The sequence below is a fragment of the Rhamphochromis sp. 'chilingali' genome (assembly GCF_963969265.1).
Source record: "Rhamphochromis sp. 'chilingali' genome assembly, chromosome: 3".
Lineage (NCBI taxonomy): Eukaryota > Metazoa > Chordata > Actinopteri > Cichliformes > Cichlidae > Rhamphochromis > Rhamphochromis sp. 'chilingali'.
Window position 1 is genome coordinate 36,030,902 of NC_137931.1, and position 25,421 is coordinate 36,056,322.

Consider the following 25,421-nt stretch of genomic DNA (forward strand, 5'->3'; position numbering starts at 1 on the left):
TACACGTGCAGACTAACCATTACCTACTCACATTCCAGCCACAATCTCAGAGATATTAAACGGAAATTCAGGAATTCCTCTACAAACTGTGATGTGAGGATTTAACTGCAAAATGACAAACACACTCAGCAGCCTTTCTTTCACATAGGAATACAAGCAGTTCGGTCAACTCTACTGCAAAGAGCCACGTCGCAGACTGTCAGCAATCTGTCTCCATTTAAAAGTTAGACAGCATTTATTTGAAAACCTCCAGCCTGTCTGAGAAGACTGCAGTCAGTCTGAGACAGGCTGCCTCCCACCAGGCGAGCAGAGGAATCGCCCCGAGGTCAGAAGCGGTCGCAGGGAGGTTTCCTTCTTTTTTCTTACCAGCTAGGGTCACAGGAGAGCTGGAGCCGATCCCAGCAGATGCTGACAGAGACGCGAGGTTCACCCTGGAGTCCTCGCAAGTCCATCACAGGATTATTTATTAAGTACTAAATAAAAATATTTGGGCTGCTGATGCACAGAATGCTCTTCCTGGCCTCAGAGGAAATTTACATGACTTGCCATAATTAAGGTTGCCGTGACTACACGTGTTGATATTGTATTCCACCTTTTAATAAGCCCTTAATGGCTTCTTCAGCTTATTTGCTTTAGTGTGCCATGTGAGAACTGCGTTTGTACCTCTGGTCTCTAAAACTGCACATATAAGTTGTGCAGAGTGTCTGCACTTACAGTTCTGCTTGCAGGAACACCGTCATTAATATCTGCGGGCGAGCAGTTGTGTGCCCTCCAATTTAGAAGGCTCTTCACAGTGGACGTCTCAGCAAGCGTGACAAACTGCAGCTGGATTTATGCTGGATTTACTTTTAATGATGTTTGAGCAGAACATACTCTGTTGACAGAAACCCCCAAACTACCTCTGAAATGCTCGAGTGTTTTGTGTGTGTGTGTGTGTGTGTGTGTGTGTGTGTGTGTGTGTGTGTGTGTGTGTGTGTGTGAGGGAGATGAGAATGTGTGAACACGCGTGTGACAGGTAATATAAGCCACTTCTGTAAACAGTGTAATGAGTCAGATTTGATTAAAGTGTCGACAGACGCCACATATGTCAGATCCACTTGCGACAGGCTCTCGCAACGCGTCGATTGGTCGGCTTCAGTTTTTCCAGGTTGTAACCTTTGCTGACAGGCCAATCGGTTACAGCATAAACACGGGCTAAATGGTATGTCAGTACGCCAGCTTGGGTCTTTTAATTTACCGTGAGGGCATCTTAATTCTAAAAGAAAGATTCTCGTATCCACATCATTTTTGGGGTCCTGCGAAATCTTCGGAAGAGCCTCCGGCAGCAGTAATCTCAACACTGCCTCATTTTACTTTGTTGTTTGCAAGCCTTTTGAGGATAGAGTCAAATTGTGTTTGTGCAGACACCTCATCAGCTAAAGTCAACTCTGTTAAACTAGTCATCAGACAGGATTCGGAGGCGATGTGTGGGTGTTTGTGGGGCCGGAGCCGCCGAGACGTCAGATTCCCTCCTTGTTCCGTTACAGCACTTTTCTCACATCTCTGTTTTCCCTCTGCTGATAATAACGGAGTCGGTTTTCCAACAAACGCCTGCATCCAAATTGACACACAAACAATCAGAGTCGCACATTTGGCACCCGTTTTTGCTGTGAACTCACTCAGCCGTAATGACATAGCTAGTGTTGCCACAGCGTAGCTACAGATGGAAGCAATTATGGTGCTGTGAAAATATTTCCTGAAGAAAGGCAGTGTTTTGACTGGTGGAACAGCGGGATGCAGTCACTCAGTAATTGAGGTCCGCTAAAACATCAATGAGGCGAAGGCAGATTGGAGATCCCTTGTTGTGGCGTCATGTTCGAGTGGATGACGATCACCGCAGAGCTAGGACGGGCTCGTGCTTTTTGTCTGGCTGCTTGGAACGCTGTGACGAGCTTTGTTTAGGAAGGAAAACGTGTTGCCAAATTTACAGCCGCGGCCTCATTTCATTCCATCCTAATTATTGCACTTTGGAGGGGGCCTCGGCTGAGGTTTGGGCAGCGGGGCTGATAAAGCCAACAGAGTTCTTTGTATTTAAACGGCAGCCGGTTAAAACACAGGATCTTAAGTTTGCTGATGATAAATGTGTTGCCCTGCAGTCTGAACCCATCCAGAGGCAGAGAAAGACAGAGATGATGCTATCCCCTTTCAGAGGCAAGGCAGAGAGCTTTCAGAAACCTTCATACCACCTTCCTCAAATCCTAACTCTCTTCTGTCACTCCTGCAAGTCGCACACAAGGGCAGGGAGCGAGAGTGAGGGGAAGCGGAGATGGAGGAAGCGCAGCGCGTAACTGCGCATCCCCAGACACCAGCTTGCGCTCTAGCTCTCACATCTTTCCCACCCCGAGGAGCTTCTGAGAGGCTTGAAGAACAGAGCCAATCCTCTCGGTGAATACTGAGGTTTAGGCTGATGAAATACGAGGACCTCACACCATTTACCAACTGACATGTGTAAGTGTGTGTTTGGGTGGTGAAATATTGTCTGGTGTGTGTTGTTTTTCAGTGTGGATTTTTTTTTTAAAGAGCTCTAAGAAGATAAGAATAGTAGCTTCAGCCTTTAGAAAGCTCGGCGAGGTGCAAGGACTCCTGAAGGTTTTCGGCTCTTTCATCTGACTTCTTCCTCCGAGTCCTCTTGGCTCGCATCGCATCTCGCTCTCCATAGCAGGTTCCTCACAGAGAGCACTAAAAAACACATGGGAACCCGCTGACCCCTCAGAGAGCCTCAGATCTGGGCTGATTGATGTTTTCTGTGTGTGTGTGTGTGTGTGTGTGTGTGTGTGTGTGTAGCCTTATGACCGTCACATATGTAAATCAAAAGCATTTATTGGAGGGAAAAAATGTCGCATATATTGTAATTAAAATATACCATACCATACCAACTTTATTTCTAAAGCACTTTAACATAAAACCAGAGTTTCACAAAGTGCTGTACATGTTAATAGCATACGTAAAGAAAATTAAAATGAGATACGATAAAATAAATAGATACAATAAATTGAAACATGTTAAAACAAATTGAGTCAACCCCTCTAATCAATGCCAAAGGCTTCAGCGAATAAATATGTTTTAAGAAGACTTTTAAATTCGGAGAGAGAAGAGGCCTGCCTAACATGCAAGGGCAGATCATTCCACAACTTTGGAGCAGCTACAGCAAAAGCACGATCACCTTTAAGTTTATACTTAGTTTTCGGTACCTTAAGGAGTTGCTGATTGGCGGACCTAAGGGAACGGGCAGGTGTATATGGTTGTAGTAGCTCCGAGAGGTAGGGGGGGGCCAGGCCATTAAGAGATTTAAAAGCAAATAAGAGAATTTTAAAAACAATCCTAAAATGTACAGGTAGCCAGTGGAGTGAAATTAAAATAGGGGTAATGTGCTCAAACTTTTTTGTTCCAGTTAAAAGACGTGCTGCAGCATTTTGCACAACCTGCAGGCGCCTAATGGACGCATCACTAACCCCAAAATAAAGTGCGTTACAATAATCCAGCCTAGAAGTAACAAAGGCATGGATTACTGTCTGAAAATGCTGTTTCGATAAGATAGGCTTTATTTTGGCTAATTCCCTCAAATGAAAAAAGCTAGATCTTACAACAGCTCTGACCTGGCTTTCAAGTTTAAGATTTGCCTCTATTTTAACACCATGTTGTATGGTATTACAACATAGTGTCTGCAGAATATTTCAGTGGCCTTCGATCGGTACTATGTATACACAGCGTGAACGTTTCCGATGTTATGTTTGTGTTTTTCTTGGATTTGTCAAAATCAGACGAATCCATGAATCCTCCCTTAGTTATGCTGCAATAGGTGTAGGCTGCTTGGGGATTCCCATGATGCACCAGGTGTTTCTTCTTCACTCACTGTGTTTATACACCTCTCTGCGTTGAATCATTAGTTATTATTAATCTCTGGCTCTCTTCCACAGTGTGTATTATTGTTGGGTCTTTATCTTATAATACACAGGACGTCCATGATTTGAGAATTTGGCGCGATCTAAATAAAATAAGCTCCACTTGATGGTGTTACTACATTGTCAGCCAGAGCTGATCAGCAGACTTCGTCCCTCTATTGTTTTTGTTCTTGCAGTGCAAGAAAAACTGTGATTTTTTTCTCCCAAGCTTCAATCGTTATTTGCTAATGAATAATTAAAGGCCTCCTATGAATCAGTAAATCCTAAAATAGTCCCTTTTAAGTGATCATTTGTTTTAAATGTTTATTAAGCACAAAAAGAGTTTGGGGAAAAAAACCTGTGCCCCGTTTAAAAATCTCGACTCTATGAATAATTAAATATTTTCATGAAAATATTTAAACTTTACAGAAGTCGAATGAACACGTGCAGGCTTCCACATCGCTCCTCGTCTCAGATGAATGTCGGATCCAGCCGGGCTTCCTTTTTTATGTCACGCAGTCATCTTGTACATGTAAGTGTTAAAGTCAGATCCTAGGTGAGCTCAAAGAAACTTTCCTCCTTCGGAAGATGAAAGTAAAAACTGCTTTCTGGTGTCAAACTCTGCACGTGTGTCATTCTGCACACTGAAGCTCAAACATCTGACACAAAGAAGTGAAAGGAAAGCACTGTTTTTGAGGAGAGAGGGACTGATTTCCAGAAAAAAATACATTTTTCAAGCAAATGTTCAAAGGCTTTAATGTCTGATAATAATGCTGTAACCTTTTTCTTTTTACTAATCCAAAGTTTGAGGCCACAACCTTGATAAACTGTAACTGTGGGGCACAAATAAAATCGTTAGGTGCTTGATTGCAAAGATTCAATCAAATAAAACAACGTGATGAACAGTCTGACAAAGAAAAAAGAAATATTTAATATTTCTTTTAACTGATTGTAGTGCGCTTAATGAGATCAACTGTAGTGCAGTTAAATTGCCTCGAATGTTTCGTCAGTGGAATAAAACAAAAACAATGCTTTTGTGCTTTAGTTGCAGTAAAATAAGAGCATACTGAGTACTTCTACTTTTACTTTGATTACATTTTGTGCCTTATATTTAGGTACAGACCCTTTAGCGTGCACATTTACTTGAGAATGAGTGTGGGGCGATGGTTTGTGATGGTGAGCGTCCTGGTTTGCATGAGCCGGGTGCCAGCCTCAAACAGAGGTGATACATTTGTATGAACAGCAAAATATAGATGGGGTGTGAGGTGACCCTACGCTTTGCACAAGAGCACACGAGCGTACGCTCCACTTTGTCTCCGTCTGCTGAAATAAACAGCGGGCTGCGTGCTGTTTGAGGAATCTGAACTGGCCCGGGGCGCTGAGTAATACGGGTCCGGCGCCGCGTCCTGAAAGTCCTGCAGTGTGACAACCAGAGTGCTGTAACTACTCTGCTCTCACAGCTCTGGGGATTGTTTTTGTGTCACTCTGACGAAAATCGACCATGGTGAGTCCCCTACATCAAACAACACTTTCCCTCCTTTCTGAAACACATCAATAACACTGCTGTGTTTTTTTCACGCTCCCCCAGCACCCCGTTTTTACTTTCACTTCATTGGTGTTTCTCTTCCCTCTGACACTCGCACACCTCTTCTTTGTCACATCTCTCGGCCTCCATTCCTCTTTCCGTCCTTCCTCTACTCACTGTCCGTCACCCTCTTCCTATCTTGTTAACCCCGGAGTTTGTTGCGGCACTCCGGTATTGATCAGTCGAAAGTCTCTGTAGTCCGGGGTCCTGACAGGCGCCGTGATTCTGAGTGATCATTCAGCTCTGGAAGTATCCTGGCGGTGTCCATTTGCGGTGCCGTGGGCCTGTGTCATGGCCGAGACATTTCATTAAAGGCCACCTGTAAATTAACACAAGAGACGAGCGGCTGCACGTATACGGAGAAAGCAGCTTTTGTCAGCCGCCTGCCTTGACGTGAGGCCTGATGGTTTAATCATTTTGTTAAACCTTCATAAATTTGTATGTGGAAAGATTCCAACACTTCAGCTCTGGTGGTGTTAACATAAGAAAAACAATGTGGCGTGTGTTTTCAGCTGGTGGGTATATAGCACACACAGACGTGATATATGGACGTAGCATGTGAGAAAGATTAAGTTGAATTGCCTGCTTCATGATTTAGGAATGAGAGACGTGAACCCTCTGGGCAGATTGTTAGACTAATTCTGTGCGGACCTGCTCTCCAATTTATTGCCTGCGACAAGTTTGTGAATATTTATTATTGCTCTCGATAGTGCACGTTTGGCTTTGCACCTAAAATGAGAATATCAATTACCAAACGAAAGCACAGCCAGCGCTGTATAGCACCCCTATATAGAGGGAAATAGTAAAAAGCTACATCCTACTGAGGAAAACACGCATGCATGTTTGCACACGTGCACTCTCGTGCACACGAGAAGCTCTACAAAACAATTTATTTCACCACAGTGTCCGCCACAGCCCAGTTGCTTTGTTTGGATTGGATGCAGCTGAAACTGCTAACAGATTCTCTCTTGTTAAACTGCCTTTCGCTAAAAGGTTGACCAGATTTGGAGAACAAGGTCTGCTGATCTAATCGAATAAAGAATGAGGAATAGCAACATGTGTGCGTAGGCTGTGAAAAAAACATTTATGAGAATGGAAAAGAAAAAAACTCCTGTAGCATTTGATTACACGGCACCCCCCCGATGATTTTAACACACGTTGTTGCCCAAAGCAACTCCAGACTTACCTCATTTACCCCTAGCAGAGTTTTCTATAAGCACAAAGAAGGGAGCCAAATGAGGGTGAGTTAAAAACGTAGATACACGGGATAGAAATAGCGGGATGGAAAAGTGGAATGTATAGGCAGCAAGGTCTGTAATTATGCAGTCATCACTGAAAGCCTTGACTCTAAATCAGCCAAAAGCCTGATGTGCCCTCGCTAATAAACCCAGAATCTATTAACAGTGTGTTTTTTGGTGGAGATTTTATGGAATTTTAATTACAAACACATGGGTGGTGTGCATAAATGTTTTAACATATTGATCAGCCGAGTGAGCGTCTCAGCGGCCCTCGGGAGCCAAGGTTGGGGTTTTTATTTCTTTATCTTTTTTGTGCGAGAGAGTTGTGCACAAGTCCCCAGCAGCTTTCTTTAAGCCGCGCTCTGAAAACGCTGTCAGGGACAGACTGTAAATGGTTTTACAGTCATCCCGAGAGTAAACAGGGTTTATGAGCAAGCAAGGTTTAGTCCAAGTAAGGAGCTGGGCTTCTTTTTAAAGCCTTTCGATTCTTTCCCAGTTTGCTGCCTGGCTTGAACACACATTGGTGTTAGTTTCACAGCTCACAGCATGAGATGCACTGCGTTTGTGTGCGTGAAACAGAAGTAGAGGAGGTAGTGGAGGTAATGGGTAAGTTATGTAGTGTATCTGTTAAGAGAAAAGTAAAAGGAGTAAGACGGCAGGAAGGAGTACGTGCTAAAAACAAGAAACGAAACAGCGCCTGCAGTCTCTTCAACAGAGGAGAAGGAGACGAGGATAATGAGCAAAATCACTGAGCCATGGATGCAGGCACAGCGCGCACTTACTTATTAACTCACACATATTCATACATCTATACACACTTATTCACACTACAGCGCACGTGCTTTGCCACGTGAAATCCCACCGTCACTGCGTGCATAAACACATTAACATTATGCATAAAAATGGTGGATTCCAGAGATGAAAGCCCCTCAGATCACCGGCTGTACGCTGACACAGTCGTAACCTATCAAGCTCAGAAGTGTGCGCTCGTGGCATCGACAGGTCCACTGGGAAGCTGTGAAGTCTCTTTGTTCTGTTTTGATGTGCTGTATTTCTAAAACATGGATTCTGGCTCTCAAACCGCATAAAAGTTCCCCTGCTTGCCTTTTGATTAAGGAACCTATCGAACTGTAGCAACCTCAAATAGTTTGCAAATTAATTTGTTAGCATCTAAAATGGCTAACGGTTTGAGTCATGATGCTGGCAGGAACACCAAAAACTTAACACTTCATAGTTTTATTCAAAACCTAAAACTAAATTTTCAGTCTGGTTTGTTTTAGCAAACATTTCAATTTCATTTCTGTGATACGAAGAATGCGCACACGCCCCGGCTAGCACCCCATCCTCACTAGCTGCGTGTGCTACATCTAACAGATGTAAGTAGTTAAAACAGCGAGTGAGGTTTCCTTCTGTGTTTTTAGAGGCCATCTGAATCAAATCATATCTTAAAAAACTCATTTCAGCTGCTCGAATCGTGTTTTTCTTTCTTCCTCAATCGTCAAACTCCATTCAGAAGTCCAGCGTAACAAACTGCTATAAAAACAACAGCGTTTTTTTTTTCTTTGTTGAGTGCAAAGGCGCGTGGGAATGTTATCCGGTCGTTAAGTGATGACGCGACGAATCCTACTTCCAGGCCTAAAGTAGTCTGCGTTTAATATGGCTTTTGTGTTGTTAACATGTTTAATGTTTTGTATTTTCTTCTATTTAATCTCAAAAAGCTCCTAAAACAGTCAGTGATCACTGTTGACCTCCCTCGGCTTTTATTACCGCTAATCATTTATTTAAGCTCAGTTTTTAAAACCTTAGGATGTAACTACAGCCCAGCCCATGCAGCAGTATATGAATGACTAACCTCGTATTGTGGATGGATTATCTCAGTTGTTCTCCTGGCTGAAGTTCGGTCCTTTTACAGCATCCTGCCATGCGATTACATTTGTTCCTGACCACCGAGAACACTCACGTCAACTTTTATCGAGTGGAAAAAAAGTTAGCTTGTTTATATTATGCTAACATAGCTGTGTTGCTAATGGTCACGTAGCACATCATTATATACCAGCTAGCCAAACTTCAGTAACCCTACAAACGTCACTGCTGTTTAGTTTTCTGTCTTCATTTATGTTGGAAGTGATAACAGAGCTGTATGTTTTAATTTGTTTCCAAAACCCCGCAGTCAGGACATGCTATATTGTATTTAGATAGAAGCTAGCGAGCTAACTTCCTGCTAACTTCTAACTCCGTTAAATGTCATAAATTCCGTTTTCATGGATGCCTGGATGTTAAACTCAATTGTTACACCTGGTAGAGCAGAACGCTGATCATTTTATTAAAGATGAAAGACTTTAGACAGTTTTTCAACTCTCAGTAATGCTATAGTGATCGTTTGATATATGGACCTGCAGCGGAGTTTAGGTCCAGACAGGCTAGTGATGTCAGACTTAACGACCGGATAGAGACGGACAGATTTACATCCCCGGTCTCCAAAAAACCCAGTTTCAACATCGCTGAAAGGTGTTTTATTTTGTTAAATAATAACTACGGGAAATAAAGATCACAGTGATTTAGTGATCATTAAAATGTGTTCAGAATTTGCAAACTGATGATGATTCAGTTCATAAATCACGGCACGCTGCTATCAGACTACGGCACAGAAATAAGAACAAATCAGTGGCGTAAGAACAGTCAGCTGCTTAGACTCGTGTAAACTGCCTTTAAAACACATGTGTAGATCACAGGACACCGACGGGAGCTGTGGCTGTAGATAACAGTGGGCACGCTGCAAGATAACAGTTTAACGCCAGTAAATCTTTCAGCGATTGTCTGAACTCGTGTTTTTCTGGAGGTCACTGCCGTGTTCCCAGTTTTTGCAGTCATTACAGTATCATCATAACCTACAGAAACCACGGCCAAATCTGCCAGAACGATAAGACTCAGTACATGTGATAAACAGGGATTATGCCTTGGCTGCACTTCTCTAATCATAATCATCATCACCGATGGTGGGTCGAAAATAATTTTCCTTCCCTTCGTCTCATTCACACACGTTCACAAAGGCCTTTGTTGAAAGCGGCGCCAAACTGCGATTCTGGAGCGAGCAGATACCGAGTCTTCTGCCAGAGCTCTAATCAAGGCAAATGTTGAACAACTGGCACGGCTAGCAGGGCTTTTCCATAATTTCCTTTACTCGCTTTCTAAATGCGGGGAGGTAGAAATGAGAGCGGAGGACAAGTACGAGCGATTATTGGTAGGCACAGAAATTTAGCGTAACCGCGCCTGTCACACTGCAGAAGTAACAGAAACTTTGACACTCGAATATAAAATGAGATTTTACTGGAGCAACCTTGATTTGAAAGTATGTGAATAAAAGTTTCCTTACTTCTCTTTTGAGTTCGAAGCTATTACTCCCATCATGCCGCCACCCCCGGTGATCAAAGGAGCGGTGGGTAGGAGAGAGAAATTGAGAAAGGATTAACGACTAACAAGCGGATAGGAGGGAGGGCAGGACGGCGCTGCGCGAAGGAACGGATGACTGCGGGTTAGACAAAGACAGCGAAATACCAGAGAAACTCTGATTTTCTTTGTGCTTTTGATTTTGACAGTTAGGCAGTATAAAAGTATTTTTGAGCAAATATCTTATCAGTGTTGCTTTCAACAACAGGGAACAACATCTCTCTGCTCTCTCTCCTCTGCGCTCCCTCCTCGGTCGTATTTCGTTTTTGTGGTCACCTCTTTAATCCCCTCTCCTTTTTTTTTTTTTATTAGCCTTGTCCTCCCTCTCATCTTCGCCCCCTCTTTTGTCTCATGTCCTCTCTTCTCCTCCCACTTTCTTTCCTTTTTTTCCCCTTTTTTAGCATACATACTGTAAAAATCACTCTCCTCTCCCTTCTTCTCATTGTTACGCTGTAATTGGAGCTGGAAGCCCGGAGACAAGCAGCTCAGTGTTCGTCAGGCTGACAGGCAGGCCTGTTGGCTTCTATTAAGGTTTAATAAGTGAGCAGGATTGGAGAAGAGAAGGAGCCGAGATGAGGAAGGAGCGCGCGAGCAGTAGTTTCTGCTGTCACCCCAAGGATGCGGGGAAACCTGCCTGCTGTCACAAAAACGCACACTTCCCAATCGCTCTGCTTTCTGCGTGCTCTCTTTATCATCGTAATCCTTTTCCAGCTTATTCCCACTGGCTGAAGATTTCCTCTCGATGTCAAGCATCCAAGAAAGACATAAGTGGGGGATAAAAGAAGCTGGCAAAAAACAATTAACATATCTAAGTGTCCATGTCAAAGAGAGAGAGAGCAAGAGAGTTGGGGTGCCGTGATTGCTGTGACACACACACACACTCGTACAGCAATAATAAACACACTTGTCAGAAACGTGCCCCTGCATGAAGCTGACAGCAGCATTATTGCAGCCATGCAGAATTTAATCTAAAGTGTCACACAGCAAGCCTGGACCACAGCCGAGGTACACGTTAAAGAAGCATCTGAAACCTCTGCATCCGAGTGCGCTGCGAACAATTCCAGATGTTGTGAGCGTGGGAGAGGAGATTTGTGGCGGTTATTGGCTCGTTCTGAATTTTTCTGCGGTCGCAGAACTTCATTTTCGTTTACAAACTCATCAGGACTCGAGGGATTATTAAAGAAAAATCCAACCCTAGATACGTGCAATACCTGACTTTTCAAACTCCTCAAGCCTCTGTGTGTGTGTGTGTAGGAGTAGAGCAGAGGGAATATGGTAGTAACTTCCTGCCTCTGTGTCGCATCTGTGCCTCAAAAATGTCTATTTTCCTGAAGAGAGGAATAATAATGTAACTAAAGCTGACAAGCTCTCCGAGCTGAATATCGGCCAAAAACATGGAAATAAATACAGCAATAATCAGCCTGTGTTTAGGCTGCGCGACCAAAGATGCCAACAATATGTTCAAGGAGAGAAGAAGTCCCAGTGAACAAACGCCAAATTCAGTCCAAACATGGAAGAGCATGGGTGCTTAAATGAATACACAAAGACTGTGCTGGTTAGCCTGCGTAACCACGAGCTGGCTGTGTTTTGATATGCTCTGAGATCTCAATTATGAGCTGCCATCTGTGTTCAGAGCAATTTTGAGATATTAGGCAATCAACTTTTTACATCCCATTGGGCAAAATCCTAAATAAGCCTAAATACACGGTCAAATAAACACTTTCCAATGCATAGCATGAACCACATGTGAAGACCTGCTGCAGGAGAACAAACTTATTCTTTTTTCCATATGTGTTAATATTCAGAGGCTGTGATGAAGTGATTGGGGAACAAAATGGGAACGTGGGGAGGAGGGATTGTTGAATCAACCAAAAGCAGAAATGAAAGACAAATACAGATCGCATTACGCTCTAAGGCTGACACGATCCCGCTGATCTCGGCTTATTGAGGAACATTTGTGTGATGCTGAACCGAACTGAACTGTGTGTGTGTCACATAATTAGCAGGCTGTAACTAAAGCCTGTGTCCACGTGTTTCACTGAGCTCAGCGGATTGGTGATAAAGCACTAATTAATGATGAAAAGGACATTGATTGACCAACAAGGCCACCTGATTAATGGCAGGATTCGATCGATGGAAATTGCAAACTTGTGAGTGTATGAGCTCACATCGATGGCGTCCGCAATCTATTGTCCAAGCTCTAACATTTAATTGTTAGTGACAAGGGATGGATGAATGATTAAGTGCAGTTGTACCCATTGTCACCTCAGCTCTGTGGGATGCAGTCATGCTTTAAGGCAGAGACGTCAAACTCGTTTTACATCGTAGGCCACACGCAGCCCGCTCAATGAAACTCCCATTTCAAAAAACATTTCTATCATTTAATGACAGAATAATCTATTAACCTAATTACTTTGGTGTAGCATGAACGGCCGTGTTCAAAGTCCTTATCAGTAAAAAGAAATGTGTAATACAATTAGAAGTCCAAAATTTATGACTCCCTTCACGTTTTCCAAAGCTGTCCAGAGGAGCTTTATTGGAGTCTCTGCTAGGCCAATTCTGGCCCCAGGACCTGATGTTTGACACCCCTGCTTTAAGTAGGATGGGTGGTGTGAGGAGGTGGCAGCTGCTCCAACGCTGCTGGCTGTGGCTAAACCAAGCCTCCTCCTTGAGCCTGGCTCTGCTGGAGGTTTCTTCCTATTAAAAGGGAGTTTTTTCTTCCACTATCGCCAAAGCGCTCGCTCATACGGGGTCGTATGATTGTTGGCACAGACAGACAGAGTGAAGGGCAGGATGGAAATGTGAGCTGTAATTTTCCTGTTATTGGGTCAAAATACGCAAAAATATTTTGTCTGCCTCACATGAGCTTTTTGTTAAATAGCAAATATGGACACATCAAACTAAGACGGAGAGCCTGATAAATATAACAGCTATCAGCATTTCCTCACAAAGGAGAAGAGCTTCAAGTTGGCAGAAAGTTTTTTCCATTGTTAATTCAGTTTTTAATGCTCAGTGATCGTAAAATGTTCTCAAGACGTGGCTGAACCCAAAGAGTTTGAGGATTTTGTTGGCAGAAAAGTAAATAAGCTGCAAGTAAAGTCCAGTGAGTTCCACAAAAGGTCAAAGCCGAAGTATTACAACACCTAACACTGAAATTATCTGAGAAAAACTAAGTGGTTTTTCAATGAATTTATTCCTTGAATGAGAAATTATTAATATTTTTGTTATAAAACACGAAGCCGTTATTTAATTATTATTAAACCCATTTGTCTTCAAATTTGACATTTTTTAATAAAGTTAAACGCAATAAAAACTTTTCATTAAGAGTGTTTCATGGCTACACGATTTCTGGTCGATGATGAAGAACGCAGAATATGCTAATACCTAACAAATTCAAATAACAGCTGTGCTCACTATTACACCCCATTATTCACAGGTTAAATTACCCACATCCTGTAAGCACTGACGCAGCAGCGTGCGCCATACAAAACCGCACAACTTTATGAAGTTACTTCAAGATGAAGCTGCAGATTTGTCTGCTGGAGACGGCGTCCTTGTTTTTATCCAGCCCTTTCACACAGGAAGTAAAAGTCAGGGTGTCGTCTAATATTATTTTTAATTTAATTTGGAGTTTTGTCATTGTCTGCCTGCTTGTTACGGCTTCAGTGATGTTTGCAGGCTAAACTGGTAAATGTTTATTGGATATTTGTGGCATTTATGGGAAATTTCTTGAGGGGAAAGCGTAATTTTTCTTTTTAAACTCAGTTTATTTTGATTGTGGTTTCCTCTTCGGGGCTGTTGATACACCTGCTGTGTGTTTTTCTGATTACAGATGCTTGGTTGTGATCATTAAAAAAAATGTTCTGATGGTAAAGTCGTGGCTTCGTGTTCCTGTCGAGTCCCAGCAGAGAGAGATTGGCTTCAGGGGGGTCCGTATTTACAGTGGATACAATCTGCCCTCGGAAAAGTCTCATTTAAGCTGAAAATAGAGCTTCTGTTTACCTGAACGTTTTACTGCCTGTGCGTGATAAGACACTGGTTCGTGCTTCCCGGCTTGTGGGGCGTGATGTCTCATTTTATATATTGTCGATAGATTTCCTACACAGGTTTTTATATATGTATGCGAGTTGGCCACAGTGTCAGGTTGTCTTGAGCGAAAGACCCAAAGATCAGCTAAATTTGTGAGTCACTGCTGTCGGTGTTGAGTTAAACAGTTTGTGTGTCAGCTCAATGTCCAGTCTACAAATGGCCAGATGTCTCCACGCAGGATTTCTTGGTGCTGCGTTTGGTTGGACAAAAAGTTCAGAATCATTTTTAGGCGAGTAAAGAGTCAAAGTTTTTACCCCTTTTAATCCAGCCGAGAGCGGCGTGGCCGTTCGGCCGCCTCTCACAGCGTCTTAGCTCCCTTTCCCCTGCTTTAATGCCAATGTGTAGCCTAACACCAAACGAGACAAAGCCACGGGCCACTTTAATTAAGCACCAGGCTGTCTCGTGCTGGAGTGTTTGAACCACAACCGGCACCATTAAAAATGAATATCTCTGTTAATAAAAGTATGTTTGTTTAAAAACACAACAGTCCCGTTTTCCTCGTGTTCATTATTCCTCCCGTTCTCTGCCCCGCTTTATGCTCAACAACTTGTAAGTGAGTAAGTGGCTCCCACTGTCTATTAATGATATCCATTTATTTTCTCTTAGAAAGGATTTATTTTGCTGTCCTTGTGGAGACATTCCTCCCTCTGCTACTACTGGAGCTGTAATTTAACAACTATTACGAGTGTTTGTCTAAGGCCCCAAATGTTCAAGTATGCTTTAGGCCACGATGCTCTCTCCTCTAACACCCTCTTTTTTGCCTTCATCTGCTTCCCTTGGCACGCACGTGCTCTCATTGTATTCATTTGGTGCTTGTCCCAAGAGCTTACGCAGCAAAGAATGACTCCTTTTCTGGCATTTTTCTAATTGATCCATGGCAGCCCAGGCTGTGGTCTTGCTGTTTTCATATCTTCAATAATTCATAAACAGTTCTGTCTGAGGGACTTCATCTCTTGTACTCACTTAAAAAAAAAAAAAAAAACCCCAAGATACAGAAAGTTGTGTTTCGCAGATGAGCTGTTCTTTATCTATAAACATGATGCCTCGCGTTCACTCGCGCAAGAAATCATCTTGCTGTATGGATGCAACAGAGAAAACGAATGTATGCATACGTTGGGCTAACACTTACAGGGTGTTTCTGTTTCAAAATAGTTTAAAGTCAGACTAGCTACAGCACACATGTAATGTCAACGGCACCTGGACTGTGTAAGAGATTTTCATCGTATGGAAGCTTGAAGTTATTACTCGCCATTAACGACAGAGTTGGCATCTCTCTCTGTAAAGCTAATGTTGTGAAACATGTTAGCTTTGAGAGCTATTCTCAATCAGGAAGACAGTTATTAGAGCTATTAAAATCACCATCCACTTTACATAATGAAGGCAATTAGCCACAGCTACCTTGGCTGGAAAGCATATGACAATTACCACCCACAGAGAGGAGATGGAAAATAGGTCACTCTGTCTGGCCGTTTGCAAACTCCCACGCACTTTGTGCAGGAAATACTGATGCTTTTTGCGTGTTTTCACCAGTTGACTGAAGTTTTTTTTCTTTCTCTCTCTGTTAGGAATTCTGCTCCAAGAGAGTTTCATGGAGGAGCCCGATGGCCTCGTGTCCGTAAACCTCTTAGTGGTGTCTGCTGTTTCAGCTTTTGCAACAGGAGCCGTCCTTTCTGGTCTCACCGTCTGCTGGATCATGAGTCACCGGCACCGCCACTCTCGCGGCTCCGGAGCCGGCGGCGCCCGGCGCAAAGGCGACAAAGAGCAAAGCATGCTGGGACAAGGCCGCAGCGGGTCGGTGATGAGCGTGACGAGAACCAGCGGCGGGGAGCGGCGCTGTTCGCAGGCGGACAACCCCTTCGTCACGCCCAACGGCTGGCCTAAAGGAGAGATGGACCCCGGCTTGCTGCCCACGCCCGAGCAGACCCCCCTGCAGCAGAAACGGGGTGTACGTCTCCCGGACACCGAGTGGGACCAGAGTCAGACCTTCCTCACTGCCGTTGGGACTCCCTGCCCTAACAACTCCGTCATCTACCTGAGCTCCAAGTTCCTGCACGGTGGTGGAGGCGGCGGTGGTATGGTCCGGATAGATGACCCAGGAGAGGTGGTGCTGCCTCCACACACAGAACGCCATCGCTACCTGATCCTCGCCACGCAGAGAGGGGAGCACGGTAGCAATCGCCCCACCGGTGCGCTAAGGAACTCAGCAGGAGAATACATCTACCCTGCCACGCCGCAGGACTCCCCCGACCGACGGAGGGTGGTGTCCGCTCCCACTCCCCACATGGACTACGGGGAGCCTCGCTGGAGTCATGAGGCGCTCAACTACAACAGCAACAATGGCGCACCCTATCACCCTCAGCGCCAGGGCCTCATCAGGCCAGACATGCACGGGCCCCGAGGGCTGGGAGAACTGGCTGACTTCAGCCATCTTCTAGGAAAGAGCGTGGGCGAGCGCAACCCCAGTGGCCAGTGAGGCGACGCAGACGAGCCCTGACGCCAACCCCTTCCCTCCAACAGCAAACTGGAATCAAACAACCCTCAGATTCACTGTCCCGGTCCAACCTTACCCTGTCTGTCCTCTCTCACTGTCATTCAATGTTCAGACATCACTCAGCTGACTAAAGAGAGGGACAAAGAGAGAGAGCTGACAAAGAGGAGACAACTCTCTGTACATCTCCGTTCCTCCGTTCGTAATCCGAGGTGCACGCCTCGGCTCTGTTGGTGGATCCAACCGCAGAGCGTGACTTTGACTCCACGGGACGACCGGCGAGCTAAAAAGAGGGGTGCGGAGAACGAAGGCTCTTCATAGAAGGACAGTGTGGAGATTAAAAAAACAAACAAATAAAATGACAATTTGGCTTGCAGCACCAAATGTGAAAGGTCTCCCTCCACCATTCTGTTCACTGTTTTAACACCACGGATCTTCTTTAAGTGTGAAATCACGTTTCTGCTTTGGTTTGTTGATGCCGGTGGCGTCCAGCAGACAACCATGTGCTTTTCTTTGGACTCGAACTGATGTCGCTGTCAAAGGGCCGCGACTCTCAGCCAATCACGCTGTGTGTATGTGCGAATACGTGTGGCCACGACAACCCCAGCCAGCGTCCTGTCTTAACTGTGAAGTACACCTGTATAATGACGATGGTAATAACATTGTTTTCTTTTTATAACCAATCACAGAGAGACAGACGGATTTTTATCAAGTGTCTACTTGAGGCTCTTTGTGTTCACCAATCGGAGGTTTGGATGGTTGGTTGATCGGTGGCTAGTGAGGAGGTCGGACTCGCTCTGTGAAAGTAAAAAAAAGAGCAATAATGAGCAAGATATATATAAGGATAAAGATAAAGCCAATTTAATTTGATATTTTTATATCAGCATTTTCTCAGCAAGGAAAACCGAAGCTTCGAGACGTCGGAAAGGCTCTGGGAAAAAGGAACAGTATCTCCACTCCACCCCCCTCCCTTGCTGCCTCTCAGTATGCCTGGGTCTGTCTGACCTGACCCGAGGCCTCCCCGGGCTCCGCAGTTCATTTAAAGGAGGGAATGTGAGCTCTGACTGTCTGCCCGGCCGCTTGGGAGCTCCATTCAGCCTCTTCTGTCCGACACTGAGACTCTTTGTGCCCCAGAGGCGGGAGGAGACTGCGGCAACAAATAACCGTTAAGAGTCAAGGACCTAGCCCACCGACATAGCCTGGCGGAATATCAATGAGGAGGACAGCAGCTCCATCCGTCACGAGAGACACAGCGACTGGGCCCGGGCATCTCTCGCGCCTCATGCACACTAGCGATTCACTGGTTTGCCGGGACAGGGAGGAGCTGAGGGGCTGAAGCTAGGGCTGAGGCCAGAGTAGGGGCACTGCTCGCTGTTCACAATGGTCATCCCTTGTGGCTCTGTCCCTTTCTTGCTCTCAGTGTGTTTCCCAACAATAGCAGGATAAAGAAAACAGACGGGCATGGGTATATTGGGGTGTGGAGTTACTCTTTCACTGCGTTGTCTGATCTTTTGATGTTTCCTATTTTCATCAGCTCTCATCTGTCCTCGATTCAAACGTAGATAGCTTCATCTGGGTCATACGTTCGTAAAGGTGGTGTTTTTATGAGTGTGTGAGTCTCTTAGGGCTTGTATACATGAATGTGTTACTCATATTGAGTGCAACAAAACAGCTTTGATCAACATTACTCTCATTCTCGCCCTGCTTTTCTTTTCTCTGTTGAACCATTAATGGCCGTCTAACACTCACAAATGCATGTTAACAATGTCAGAGCCCTGCGTGGGAGCGCTGTATGCTATAGAATACGTTTAAACCATTATACTGCGCACAAAGAAGCGAGTTAAAATGGACGAGCTGGGTTTTCCGCTTTAAATTATAGATGCTATCAACATACACAAGACACACATCTTTTGGTCCTGACACCAAACGACCCTTTTTCTATTCAGATCAGTGGTTTTTCCATCAAAGCGGGACGCATGCCCGCCCAGAAACTTTAAGCTACCTTATAGGACCTCCAGGGTTACAACAGCTCGTCATTGGGGCAGTACTCTCTGATGTACTGTCATTGTGCCCTGGAGGTTTGTAGCTTACAGAGACCAGTCCAGCACCTCAGTTTCATACCTTAATGCAGCAGTCCAATAAAACTATTAATCAACACGAATGTCTTTGAACTGTGGAAGAAGCTGCAGCACCTGGAGAGAAACCCACACAGGCACAGGAAGAACAAGCACGCAAGCTAGATCCAAAAAATGCTTTTCATTTCACTTTGATTTAACAGTTTGGTATTTCTTATATTAAACTCCAGAAGAGAAGGTCCTGTGATTAGACCCGAGGAGGTAGACTGCACTTGTGGAGACAGAAAAGCTTTTTCTTTGTACCCACACCTTTCAGCTCTCTCTGCCTTAAAACCTTCGATCGATCTCACTGCAGGGGTCGTCCAGAGTCTTCCTGCCTTCCTGTGTGGCGTTTGCATGTTCTGACTGTGCCTTACTCCAGGTTCTCTGGCTTTTTCTCAAATGCATATGTTTTAGTTTGACTGGTGATTCTAGTGTGTCTGTGACTGTTTGTCTGCCTGTGTGCGTGAGCCCAGCCTCTCACCTGAAGTCAGCTCCATTCTCACGTCTGGTATCGTACATCGTCAGTTTCTGCTGCAGCTTCTTGCATTTTTTCACCTTTTTTCTTTTACAAAATAAGTAATAAACTTAGTTCGAGCGCATAGAAACACATGCAGGCATATTTTGAACAAGAACCGTGTGATCCAAGAAGCGTAAACAGAAGCATAAATCTGACCCGACACTCGATACCACCTGACAGTGTTCAGCTCCGCAGACACATTTCTGTTGAGGTTTAATACCCAGCCCTAACAAATGTACAGCCAGGCTTGACGTAATATATGAGACAGGCCAGTGAAAGAGATTTACGAAGACAAGGACAGAGGAGGAGGTCAAGCAGGCAAACGTGATGTTACTGCATTACCGCCTCGCCACCACATTAAAGCAGTGTATTCTTTACACATTCCACCCTGAAACAGGTCATTAGTACTGAGGATAGGAAGCTCTCCACCAGCCAGGACGCCGCTCGTCTCTCTCCCACCGCCGGGTCTGCGTGTGTGTGCCCACGAGGCCTCTCTGTCTCGCTCGGCGTGCCCAGCGAGGCGTCTCCTCGCTCCGCATCTCCTCCGGTTTTTTCGCTAAACATGCTTGATTAGGCAAAGTACATTCCCGGCCCTCTAATGGCCTGATGAGCCCCTGAGAAGATTACTGCAGACACATCAGCCCTGAGAGGGAGGCGCTGTTCAACCAGCTCCGCTAACCACCAGCAGATCACACACACACACACACTCGCGTGCAAACGCACAAAAAGGACCTTTAACCAAATTTGGGGCACAATTGAATTAGGATCCGCTCTGACTGGTGTACATTTTACTTTACTGACTGCATAATTTGATTACCTTAGTTCAACATTACACCGGAGCTAAAAAATTCACGTGGACCTCATGAGTGCTCTGTTTATTAAAGCCATCATCCTCCCCTTTCTTTGCATACTTCATGTCATTCCCGTTCCTCCTCACCGAGCAGCTGCACTTCTTCTCCTTTTCTTTAAACCCTTTGATTGTTAGCAGACTCTGCCAGCCCAGCTCTCATTGCACTTGTCACCATTAAAGGTTAGCTGGTTAATTTAATGATTCAGTAACAGAAACAGAAATCAAAGTACCCTCCACTTTATTTCACATTAAATCCTTGATGCGTAACAGTTTTTAGACATTTCCGTAAGCTCTCATGTGGCAAATTGCTTTCTTTTTCCTATAAGGGCTTTTGTTTTGTTTTATTTAAATGTAGCGTATACTGCCTCCAGTCCTGCAAACACACACACACACATTCTTCCTCTTTATCTCTGCTCTGCACGAATCAACACACACATAAAATTTCCATCTCTGTCTTTGTGACCCAGCCAGTCTGTGATTTTATTTATTAAGATGTGTGTGCGCGCACTCGCTGAAGAGACCATACCTTTGTGTGTTGGGGTTGTTTGTGCCGTGTGGCCCAGTCACGTGATGCCCCCCAGCCAGTAACTGCCATTTTGCCCCACGGTGCTCCAGTGCGCTGTCCGTGCTTTATGCCCCAGAAAAGGTCCAGGAAGGAGGCTAACTCGCTTGAAATCCAGCGATGCACGGGGATGTGGTGAAACGAGACTGCACCTCCTCGGCCAACATGCGAGAAGAAAAAGCACAAACGGCAAAAACAAAATCAATGTTTGCATTTTTGTAAAGTTGTAGATGTATTTAGTCGGCGCTGACCATTTTTGTCATGTTTGCTTTTTTCTATTGTTTGTTTCTGTGGTAGATACTTGGTTTTAAGATTTCTATGGAATATTACTGTATATGATTTCAATTCTCTGATGTGCCCGATTTGATGATGACAATGAACCCGATGACTATCATGACGAGCAGTACTGTGAGCAGCACCCAGGTGTTGCGTCCTGTTTGGATCTGAATGTGAATCGGAAGAAGAAGAGGAGGCAGAGCGAATTAACCACAAAGACCGAGCTTTGGGAGGAGGCCGTTCTCCTCCAAAGCGAAGGAGTCCTGCAGCTCTCACCGGAGACCGGCCCGAGGCCTCGGGGGCGGGCTGTCATCGGATGACAACACATGTCCCTGCTACGTGTACATAACCTTGATGCTTACATGTAATTTAAGTGCAGTAGCTGCATGACGGCAAAGCCTCCGTGTGTGTACAGAAGTAGCGACGTGTGAATTTGTACAGTACATGCAAGTGTGTGTGCGCTTGTGTCCGCGAAGAAACCTGTCCGTCGTCACGCCAAAAGCAACACGTGCATGCACCCTACGACAACTGCGCAGGACACACAAACACAAAGGCCACACTCATACGACCACACAGACATGCTCCAGCAGTTGTTCGCCATGTCGCCACATTGTCCCGAGCTCTGCCTGTCACTCCGCATGGAGACTTTACTCTGTGTCAACTTTCTTATTCTAATAAACCACTCAGACTTGGACTTCACATCGAGTTGTGATCATTGATTACGGCGTTCTAATTATTTTCGCTCCATCGCTGATCATATTTGCTTACATAAAAACAAAAGCCTGATACCCCGATACAAGGAAAAAGTGTTTTTAGAGCATGTATACGATGCAGTGTGTTGTGTATATGAAACAAAGCGAGCTGATAGCAGCAGCTGTCACAATAATGTAGTGAAAGTAGAGAAGTAGTCGAGGGTAAAACTGAACCAGAGCGGATGCATTTAATTAGATTCCACAGCTGGAGTCACATTTCTGCGCTAATATTATTTTTTTTTAATCGCACACACTGTCAGCACAAACTTTAACAGCGGTACAGTGTTTGACATTATGTCATTGCATCAGTGATGACCATGGGAGGCTGTGAAACCTGCGTTTTCCTACATGGGTGTTTTATCTGAGGAAAAAAAGAGAAAAACACCAGCTCATTTTGGATTTGACGGAGAAAATGTTTGATGTCTAAAAAAAACGACTACATCTTTTAACTACAGTCCTTAAACGTGTGAGCTGAGGCGAGCGGCTGCTGGACTTTTGGGACAGGAAGGATGCCTCGTTCTTGTCTCATGTGTCTCACAGCACAATGTCTTTATTTCTCATGATAAATGTACTCTCCTGTTCCCCAAACATATCTGCAAACTGTGTGTTTTTCTTTCTTTGCGTTTGAAACTGATCAAATATTTAATACCCTGATTCCTCCTTTTGAAGTGTTATCACGATCTCGCTGAAAGCGGACTGGTTGCTTTTATAAGCAGACAGTTAGGAACAGATCAGGCACACTTTTCATTTATTCATGGTGAAGTAATAACTCCATCCAGCACTTCATTTGGGCAGTTATCCAACCCCTTCAGCTAAAACCTGGGCAAGGTCATATTATTCCAGTTTGCACTTTAGAGCCATCATTACTTTAGTTTCACCCCTTTCAGCTTACTAATTCAGCCTAATTTTACATGTTTAATGGGGACATTTATTTTGTTTTTAATCGGATGATTTGCTCAAATGATAGTAATATATCCATCCATCCATGTCCTTCCTGTCACGGATTGCCGGGGCAAGCCGTGTGGAATGTAGGAAGGACCCAAAAGGCAGCAGCTCTGGTGCAGGTGAGTGTTTATTAACAGGGGTGGGTAAGTACAAACAGTGGTGGCGACAAAACATGAAACTGGAAACCTAAACTGGGTAAACTAATAAGACAAACCAGAACGAGGATGCAGGGAGGTCCGGAGAAATACATATGGGAAGACGCAGGGAGACCAAGGGGAAACAACACAGACGAACCAGCAATTACTAAGACAGAAAATACAACTTAAATACACTCAGAGAACACAGGGAGATTACACACAGGTGGGAAACACAGCTGGGAGTGATTAACATAACGAGACTAGGGAGGCAAACTGAAAACACTCACATAAGACGCAGACCTTCACAATAAAACAGGAACACACGGGCAGAACAGAGTAAACACTAAACAAAGGAAGAACAGAACCAAAATCGAAGAGAAAACACAAAATGCTGGGTCAAAAGGACCCAGGATCATGACAGAACCCCCCCCCTCAAGGGCTGGCTCCCGACAGCCCAAAAACAAAAAAAAAAAAAAAAAAAAAAACAGAAAAACAACCCGACCAGGGCGGGCGGAGGGGGTCCAGGACGGAGGGCTCGAGGCAAAACAAAACAGGAGCACCAGAAGGCCAGAAGACAAAAAGAAAAACAAAACACAAGTCCAAAACCAAAAGAAAAGCACACCAAAGCACAGGAAAACTGAGTCCAAAACAGAAAAGACCAGGGGGCCGGCCAGGGGGCCGACAGCACAGGAGTCCAAAACAGAAGAGTTCAGGGGGCCGGCCAGGGGGCCGACAGCACAGGAACCCAAACAGTCCAGGGGGCCGGCCGTGCGGAAGGCAACGGCGGCCACACAGGCGATGGCGGTCCGGGGGCCGGCCGTGCGGAAGGCAACGGCGGCCACTCAGGCGAAGAGGGTCCGGGCGAGGATGAAGACTCTGATGAAGCTGGACCAGGCGAGGATGAAGACTCTGATGAAGCTGGACCAGGCGAGGCTGAAGACTCTGAGGCTGGACCAGACGAGGCTGATGATGAAGCTGCAGCCGGCGAGGAGGATGATGAAGCTGCAGCAGGCGGCTGGACGGGCTCCTCGGGCCCCCCAGCTGATGAGGTAGGAAGCTGGACGGGCTCCTCGGACCCTCCAGCGGAGACAGGAGACAAAGGCCGGAGCGGTCCCTCGGACCCTCCAGCAGAAGTCAACACTAAGCCAGCAGTCATGGAGTCTTCTGGCAAACACGAAGGCAACTGGCAATGCACTGAGCACTGGCTCTGCCCAGGCAACGCTGACATGGTGCAGTTCTCAGGTGGCTGCATAGACTTCAGGGGTCCAGAATCAGCTCGGGACTGAGACCTAGCCTCTGGGGAAGCCCTGGAGCGGCAAACTGTGCCAATGGCGGCTGAACCGCGAAAAGCCCCTTGAGTTGATATTAGACTTTCTCCCTGCATGGAGTGAATGAGTGAAACCGGGGATACTGGAGCCGGAGCTACTGGGGCCTGCGCTACAGGCGGCACTGGAGCTTCTGGGGCCTGCGCTACAGGCGGCACTGGAAGGGACACGGGAGACTGAGCTGAGGGGGACACGGGAGACTGAGCTGAGGGGGACACGGGAGACTGAGCTGAGGGGGACACGGGAGACTGAGCTGAGGGGGACACGGGAGACTGAGCTGAGGGGGACACGGGAGACTGAGCTGAGGGGGACACGGGAGACTGAGCTGAGGGGGACACGGGAGACTGAGCTGAGGGTGGCTGCGAGGGAGCTAACTGAACTGGGAGTAGCTGCACAGGCGATACGCAGCTCGCGTTGACATCCGCCACACAAAACACAGCCCCTGAATGAACAGTCACGTTGTCTGGAAAAGACACAGAGTCCTCACTCACCACAGCCGGTAAATTAGAAGTCCGAACGTCCGGCTGTGGGGTGGCGCGTCGGCGGCGCGATCGGCGTTTCCTCCCCGCAGACGGCTCCGACGGGCCGGGCAAGATCACATCCGGCGAGTCGGGCAGCGAGGCAGGAGTGGCTGAGAGAAGGTGAGGTGTGTGCTGGAGAAAAGCCTGCATGGTCGGAGGAAGCGATTTTAGAAGCCATGGCAGGCCGGAAAAGAGCCGTTGTAGCCGGCTTTCGACGGTGCGGCGAAGCTCCTCTGGAGGGTTTTCAAGCCACAGCCCGAGGAGAATCTCCACGTTATATGTAACGTCGTCCTGGAGCTCCTCGGACGGATTTACTGCTGCTGGGTCCATGGTGGCTGGTTCGTACTGTCACGGATTGCCGGGGCAAGCCGTGTGGAATGTAGGAAGGACCCAAAAGGCAGCAGCTCTGGTGCAGGTGAGTGTTTATTAACAGGGGTGGGTAAGTACAAACAGTGGTGGCGACAAAACATGAAACTGGAAACCTAAACTGGGTAAACTAATAAGACAAACCAGAACGAGGATGCAGGGAGGTCCGGAGAAATACATATGGGAAGACGCAGGGAGACCAAGGGGAAACAACACAGACGAACCAGCAATTACTAAGACAGAAAATACAACTTAAATACACTCAGAGAACACAGGGAGATTACGC

The 25,421-nt window shown here is 45.7% G+C and overlaps 1 protein-coding gene across 5 annotated transcripts in view; it reads left to right on the plus strand.

Annotated features, from left to right (window-relative positions):
* The window catches only part of sema6bb (sema domain, transmembrane domain (TM), and cytoplasmic domain, (semaphorin) 6Bb), a 147,533-nt gene extending 125,750 nt beyond the window's left edge, over positions 1 to 21,783 (plus strand). For all 5 annotated transcript variants that reach the window (XM_080877284.1, XM_080877287.1, XM_080877283.1 and 2 more), the window contains exon 17: positions 15,845 to 21,783. In XM_080877284.1, coding sequence (XP_080733410.1) covers positions 15,845 to 16,752 — 908 coding nt within the window. In that variant the 3' untranslated portion in view covers positions 16,753 to 21,783. The remainder of the gene's footprint in view (positions 1 to 15,844) is intronic.
* Positions 21,784 to 25,421: the final 3,638 nt, after the last annotated feature.